At 35.9% G+C, this 8,002-nt stretch overlaps 1 protein-coding gene across 1 annotated transcript in view; it reads right to left on the bottom strand.

The window, feature by feature from the left end:
• Nucleotides 1–609: 609 nt before the first annotated feature.
• LOC107688786 (elongation of very long chain fatty acids protein 5-like) overlaps nt 610–8,002 on the bottom strand; it is a 17,692-nt gene continuing 10,299 nt past the window's right edge. Inside the window, exons 4-8 of the mRNA XM_016486557.1 lie at nt 6,651–6,728; nt 5,128–5,299; nt 4,577–4,701; nt 1,343–1,477; nt 610–1,261 (exon numbers count right to left, since the gene is read on the bottom strand). Of these exons, the coding sequence (XP_016342043.1) occupies nt 1,142–1,261; nt 1,343–1,477; nt 4,577–4,701; nt 5,128–5,299; nt 6,651–6,728 (630 nt within the window). The 3' untranslated portion in view covers nt 610–1,141. The remainder of the gene's footprint in view (nt 1,262–1,342; nt 1,478–4,576; nt 4,702–5,127; nt 5,300–6,650; nt 6,729–8,002) is intronic.

The following is an 8,002-nucleotide window of genomic DNA, read 5'->3' on the forward strand; positions in this document are numbered from 1 at the left end:
TGTGGTGGAGTACGATCTGTGCCAACAGTTTCATATACAACAGACAATACAGTATTATTTGTGATCCGTTTTACAAGTTATCAATGCATGCACAAGGCTATTTGGGTGAACACTAAACCCTGGCTCATATCTCACCAACAAATCAAAATATAACAAACAATTATTTGCTTAAAAATGTGTGTTTGTTTTTTTTTGCAACTATTAAACTTGTAACATTACGTTAATTAAAGTTTAGCACATTTGGGTGGAAAAGAACCTTATTCTCATTGCCGTAATTATACATAATTTAAACTGTAAAGTATCTACACATCATGATGTTGTAGTACAGTAAAGTTTTCATGTAAGACCGTAAGAAAAGAAAAACGAATGGGAGCAATGAAAAATACAAAAGAAAAAGGTCTTAAGTTGGGGTGAAATATAACCTGGACATGTTTTCATGAGATTCAGCTACAGCGCTACAACAACCCTGTTGAAAAAAACCAGCATATGTTGGTTAGGTATGTTTTGACGGTGGGATGCTGGTTTATGCTGGTCCTTTGCTGGTTTATGCTGGTCATGTGCTGGCAAAGGACCAGCATAAACCAGCAAAGGACCAGCTTAAACCAGCATCCCAGCGTCAAAACATACCTAACCAGCATAATAAACATTAATTAATTCACTAAACTCGCTCGATTAGTCCATAAAACTACATAGCTTCCATTTTCTTCGTATTTCTCAAGGTATTATGACTTTTAGATATTATCTTCTATTGACTGTAAGATTATCTGCCTGTGCTATAAATAAACACTGTGTAAGCTACTACTGTGTTTAATTCAGCTCCTAAGTGTGACATTCTCCTGTATGCTTGTCAAATTCTTCTAATACATTCTTCTTTATGTCTACAAACAAGCTTAGTGTGCAACAGTGCAAGTTAGTACAGTTTTAATGTTAGCCATCTTTGTATTTCAAGAAAAATGTCATATGAGAAACAACAAATACTCAAGGCTCTCTTTTCTTAGTTTTTGGATTCAATATGAATAACGTGAGGTTGCAGTGTGCAAAAATCTCAGGAGTCTCTGTAGCGTGATAAGTGGATAGACATACATGAAGCTCCTCTACTGCACTGATATTAATAACAGGACTGTAAGCGGATGAAGTGTCGTCAATCTGCGCGTGGCTTCCTGTATTTCACCTTCTCATTGGATGTTACCCCATTAGTGTGACCGTTTATTGATCCGTTCGAGTAATCGGTCTTACGAGATCCCGCGTGTCTCTTATAGGTCTGTGGAGCAAAGAACGGGAACATTTTGAGCTATTTTTCAAGCCATACTTTGGTACAATAACATTCTTGATGCTTTTTTACCTTCATGTAGAAGTTTGAGAAGAGTAAGATGAGAGTGATCATATAAGTGATCTGGAAATACAGCCAGCCCATTGGGAAAGCACATGGCCAAACCACAGCGCAAGATGTCTGGAACATGGTCAGGACAAACTGGACCTGCAGAAGGAAACAGCCATTAGTGATCATTCTTGAATAGGAGTGATTCTTCAGTTAGGTTAAATAAGTTAACAAGTTTGCTTGTGGTCAATTGACTTTTAACTTGAGTTAAAACGTCTGTATGCTGGCAAATGGAACCATCAGAATGTATATTTTCCAAGCATTTTGTCTTGAAAAACATACTAGGAAAGCATACTAGAGGAACAGAAAAGCTCCCCTGATTGGAAAACTACCCTTGAGTAAAAGACATTTCAGCGCGTTTACATGCACGTTCTTAAGCCGATTATGCTTAATAAACCGAAAACGCACGTGGTCATGTAAACGCGGTAACCCATTTTCTTTTATCGGAGTAATGGTGCGTTCAAGTCATGTCGGATAGATCGTATTTACGAGTTGAACGCACATGAAGGCCACCACAAAGCCGTTATTACGAGTGGGAAACTCGAAATTTTCTTTAAGCCCTGAGTTTCCGAGTCGGGGGCGTGTCAATGAGAAACATGGCAGAATCGATGGATGCAACGTCTGTAGTTGACGGTAAATTTTTTGTTTAAATTGATAGTTTAGTTGTCCTATAAACTTAAATTGGTCATGTTCTTGTTACGCAGCTAGTTAATGAAATCCAAGTTAAAAAAATGCTATAATTTTTGCACCTATAGGTGAAAAATCTTTTGATTTGCCATGTTGCATTTAGCTAACAATGATAAAAATGTGTTATCTCGTGCAGCAGAAGTAGAAGTGGTTCAGTCAAAATGCTGCATTTATAACTAGGCTAAGTTTCGCGCTGACATGTTGCAAGCTTTATTTAACATCACAAATTACAAACATATGGAATACTCGGAGTCACATACGCAAATTATTATATTTTGACGTCACTACAGGGAAATAACCTGATTTATTAATGAAGTCATGTAAACGCAGCTTACTTGCATTGTCAGGTTACTGATGTGCATGTAAACGGGAAAACTGGTTATTTTAATAAGCTGATATTTGTGAGTTATCAGCTTACTGGTGTGCATGTAAACGTGCTCTTGACTCTGGTGAACAAGCTGAAACTTATATCCTGTTTTTTTAGCCATCCAAACCAATTAGTAGGGCTGGGTAAAAACTACTTCTACTGTTGATATGAAACAAAGTCTCAGATTTCAAATTCTGTCCATTGTATTTCAGTATTCAAACAATAGATGCCGTTTTGGTGCGGTTAAGCGGCAGTGGGAAGTGATCATAACTTCTGCTTTAATACCAGATTCAGCATGAAATAAACATAAATAAACATCTGAAGGTAAGTTACAAGAAAGAGGACAACAGTATTACAGAGTAGCTACAGTATTCGCTCAATCGGTGTTTTAACAGTGTTTTTCTTTGCTTGGTTGGAACAGCAGCTATGCTAATTTAGTCTCTATCTGCTTCTCTGTTTCTAGTAATTACACAAGCTTCAGTCTGGATCCAACCCTTACGAAGATCTGAGATGACCTGAGAAGAGATGATGCCAACCCCTCAGAAGACCTCAGATGACGCTAACCCTGAACAACATATAATACTACCAAATTTTGCTTAATCGCAACGTTTAATCATTACAGTTAATCGTGTTCACCGTCTGTTTGATTACGTGTAATTTGTAACTAACCGCATTATTCTTACTGTACATTTCTGCCGTAGTCACCACTAATAACCTACTTATAAATGTAATGTAGAAACGTAATATTTTCTGTAAAGCTGCTTTGAAACGATTGTTATCGTGAAAAGCTCTATACAAATAAACTTGAATTTAATTGAATTTTAACCGCGCAAAGACCTCAATGTAACAGCTCGTAAACAATGTCACATAACGTCACATTTACCTCAGAAAAAAACATATTCGGTGACCATAAACTCGTTAGTCAGCTAGAAAAAAGATTTTTTTCCCCCTAAATATATGCACCATATAACGTATTCATTAAAGCAATAAGCCCCATGAAGCCGTGGTTTACAGTGAATTTATAACAGCTAAGGTGCGTTGTTAGGTACGACGTGAAGCAGAGTGCCTAAAACCCCCTTAGCTGTCATAAATTTTAAATAGTAAACCACGGCTTCACGGGGCTTATTGCTTTTATAAAACGGTTATTCCATATACGTAGTACGGTTTCACAAAATAAAACAGAGCAAATAAAGTGTAATGATATTAATAAAAACAGTATTCTTCCACCAAACAATGTAGTTCTTCAGAAACAGTTGTGGTTGCCAAGCAACACACAACAAGTAAACAAAGGTGTATGTTTGTAGAGTAATTTACAACAGCTTCAAACGTGGCTCAACCAATCAGAATCAAGGACCAGAACTATCCGTTTTATGATAGAATTTTTACTGTTCTTCAATGTTTAATTTGTTTGAATAAATCCGTCAAGTTTTTATGACAGTCACCATTTAAATGTTTATATAAAAAAAACAAAGTGGAGTAGAAATATTATTGTGTAATTGTTACTTTATAATGATAAAAAAAAAACTTAATTGAGTGTAATTTACATTACATTACATTTACATTTAGTCATTTAGCAGACGCTTTTATCCAAAGCGACTTACAAATGAGGACAATAGAAGCAATCAAAATCAACAAAAGAGCAATGATACGCAAGTGCTATAACAAGTCTCAGTTAGCTTAACGTAGTACACATAGCAAAGTTTTTTTTTTTATTATATAATAAATAAAAAGAAAACAGAATAGAAAAAGAATAGAGAAGCTAGTGTTAGTTTTTTTTTTCACGTCTTAATTTAAGTGGTTGTATTCTAATCAGTTTATTTAAATCTTCAATAGGCTATTATAATAATGCAGTACCAACTGACTCTCATGTATATTTAACAGCATTAAGAGATTTTTTTTCCCTTGAGAAAACTTGGCATGTACTGTACATGATATATATCCAAAATAATCCATATTGAATCAAATTTAATCGGTAATCGAATTGCAAGCTTGTGAATGCGAATCGAATCGTGAAATTTGTGTCAAAACCCAGCCCTACCAATTAGACCTTTTTAAATTGAAAATAGCAGTGAACACATATTTCATTACAACAGAGCACTGTGTAAGTGTCCTTATAGAAGTTAGGAGTGAAAGCGTGTACTTGCCAGCTGCCCTTGAGTGATGTACTTTTTCCACCACAGATACGGTCTGATGGCTGGGACAGCAGAGAGGCCGTAGTACGAGTACATCAGCACATGGATGAAGCTATTAAACGTGGCGCCAAAGTAGGCTGATGAAAAGAGCAGTAATATCAGCATTAGTCAATCAATCACAATTAAATCAAATCAACCACTGAAGCATCACATTTGGCTTCCCCATGACTTCGTGTATTTTAAAATGTACAACCTCACAGATTTATGATTTCTATTTTCATAAATAGTCAGCATTATGCACCTCAATCAATAATCGCTAACCACAATCTATTCTAAGAAGTAAATGGATCCGTTAATGCCAGAGATCGACTGAACAAACTCCTTTAAATGTCACGCTGCATTATGCAAACAGTTACTTAAAGACCACCTGGACAAGCATTTTTTCCCTGTTCTGTTTGCTTTGTTTTTATGCATCTGAATAATTCAGCATATAAAATGCATCATAAGCTCTTTCAGAAGGCTTTGACTGCGAAACCAGGGCAGTTTCTCTGCGAGGAGCTTACAGTGGCCACACGGCACCCAGTTCATGACGAACCACCAGATGTTGAGCATGGTGGCGTGATGGTAGACGTGCAGGAAGCTGATCTGGTGGTTGTTCTTCCTCAGAATGAAGAAGAAAGTGTCCATAAACTCAATGAGTTTGGAGAAGTAATACCACCAAAGTACGTTCATCATCTGAGGAGAGATTAAAAGAGAAAAAAAATGACACAAGACGTCATTCCACCGAGGACATCACAAACATGCAACATCAGTCAACAAAACATCAACAAAAGTCATGAAATCATTAGGGCTGCAATGATTCTCAGTCCACTTCTGATTTCCATTTACAGTTTTTGGTCGAAAGTATCGATACTTAAAGGGGTCATATGATGCGATTTCAATTTTTCCTTTCTCTTTGAAGTGTTACAAGCTCTTGGTGCATAAAGTAGATCTGTAAAGTTGCAAAGACTAAAGTCTCAAATCCAAAGAGATATTCTTTATAAAAGTTAAGAGTCAACCACACCTACCTAAAACGGCTCGTTCTAACATGCCCCCACATATCTACCTCACTATGTGGGAAGATTTGCATATCGCCGCCCAAATGTTCACGCAAAGAAAGAAGGCGTAACTTTTATTCTCGCTGTAGTATTGTTGTTGCCGCCGCCATGTCGTGAAGGCGCTGTGTGTTTCGTTGTGAAAGCGAAACTACTTTGTTTGGTCTTCCAAAAGAGGACACGACTAGAAATCAGTGGTTAAGTTGTATTTACAACACTGTTCCAGAACACTTCAACCCAAATATTCAGATGTGTGCAGCTCATTTTATGGAGGACTGTTTCCTGAACCTGCAAAGTAGCCTACATTTTGTCTGTGCACAAAGGCTGTTTCTATAAAGTGGGGCAGTTCCAACAAAAACTTTTATTTTGGATGTGATTAATAGCGATTAATAGTTTGACAGCACTAATATATATATATATATAAATTCAAAGTATATTATTTCAGTAAAGTCTGTTAAAGTGTACTTTTTTTACAAGTGTCACTCGTTTAAAGTCGCTTGTTTAAAATAAATACATTAAAAAAAAAAAAAAACTCTTCACTAAGCCGTTTAAAAAAACGTTACTGCCCAATTCACCACTGCTTCCATTCACCATATATTCAAATAACCTTTCCTCTTTTCTAATGTCAGACATTTTCCAAAGTTTTGGTATAATGCTTACATTTCTAATATGATATATGATTTCTAATATAACAGGGTACCCAGAGAGGATGAATTTTAAATCTTGAAATAAACCTTCATAGCTCCATGCATTGGCTCATGAGGTAAAGAACTCTTTTAGAATCCTAGCAAACAATACAGAGACAAAGGCAGTAGAACTATTCAGGAAAACCTATGTCTGAATTTTCCACCTAATGTGTGAAGTAGAGCAGCCAGTTTAACAGCACACTCACGCATTCCACCCATAGGGAATATTGTGTGTTTAGTAAGAGTAAAGCTGAAGCTTACATTTTCCAAATCTCACACAATGTAAAACGGAGTTTGTTGTGTTACCCTGTTGTCGGCCTCTCCTCCACTGTGGGTGTTCTGGCAGTAGAAGTTGTATCCGCCTTGATACACTGACATTACCAGCTGCAGAGACAGAAAGACAACAGAATTTATCATCATTCTCCACAACACTGCTTTAACCGTTCCTCCCAATATGTAACACATTAGTGGAATTAGTACTAATTCTTGTGGAGCTTGAGGATCAGTTTACATTAACAAAAAGTACAATGTAAATATCATGTTATATCAATATGGCCATTATCCAGCTCAGTTCCTGATACTACCACTGTACCATGGTATTGTCACCAGGGCTCAGTCAGTCACTAGACTTGCCTATGTGATATTTTCACAGTCACAAACACGGAAAAAAATAATACATTTCATTTTTAGCATTTATAAGTGTCAGGGGGAAAATATGTTTAAAGCATATTACTAACAATAATGCAATATTATAAAACGACAAGAAAAAAAAATGTTTAATTCACAGTAACAGGAAAAAATATGTATATTAAAAATAATGCAAACTAATAAAACTATAAGAAAAAAATATTTATTTGTAATTCACAGTAACAGAAAAAAAAAATTCATTCACAGTATCAGTATTAAAAACAATAAATGTAATTCATGAATTCATATGGTTCAAAGCATTACTGATTTGTTTGATGCTTCATATCTACCACAAGTCTTGCAATTTCAACAAAACAAGTAATTAAATGGATAGAAATTCCCTTGCACACACATCCTTATTGTGAAGATAGCTTTAAGTAAGTGTATAAAATAGAGATGCACCGATTGACCGGCCAGTGATTGGAATCGGCCGATTTTTCGCATGAGTCAGTCTCATGTCTTGCCGATAAGGATGTGTGGATCGATCCTTAAAGGGGTCATATGACGTTGCTAAAAAGAACATTATTTGGTGTATTTGGTGTAATGCAATGTGTTTATGCGGTTTAAGGTAAAAAAAAACTAATTTTTTTCCACATACTGTACATTATTGTTGCTCCTCTATGCCCCGCATTTCTGAAACGCGTCGATTTTTACAAAGCTCATCGGTCTGAAAAAGTTATTTACTTATCAAGAAATTCGGTGCATAAAATAAACTAAGTGGAAAAAGACTATATTAGCGAATAATTGTGTTGGATAGAACCATTTCTCCTGTTCATCAGAACACACGCAAATGATGAAAGACAGAACCAATCAATCACAGACAGTGACGCATGGCTCACAGTGCTTGTTCAAATAGGGCTGCGTTTCCCAAAAGCATCAGAAGCACAAATAGATCGTAAGAAACCATTGCCACATTATTACATTACATTACATAACATTGTTACTATATATAAAATTAATTCTGAAAAATG

Source organism: Sinocyclocheilus anshuiensis, unplaced genomic scaffold (genome assembly GCF_001515605.1).
Source record: "Sinocyclocheilus anshuiensis isolate Anshui unplaced genomic scaffold, SAMN03320099.WGS_v1.1 scaffold910, whole genome shotgun sequence".
In the NCBI taxonomy this organism is placed as follows: domain Eukaryota; kingdom Metazoa; phylum Chordata; class Actinopteri; order Cypriniformes; family Cyprinidae; genus Sinocyclocheilus; species Sinocyclocheilus anshuiensis.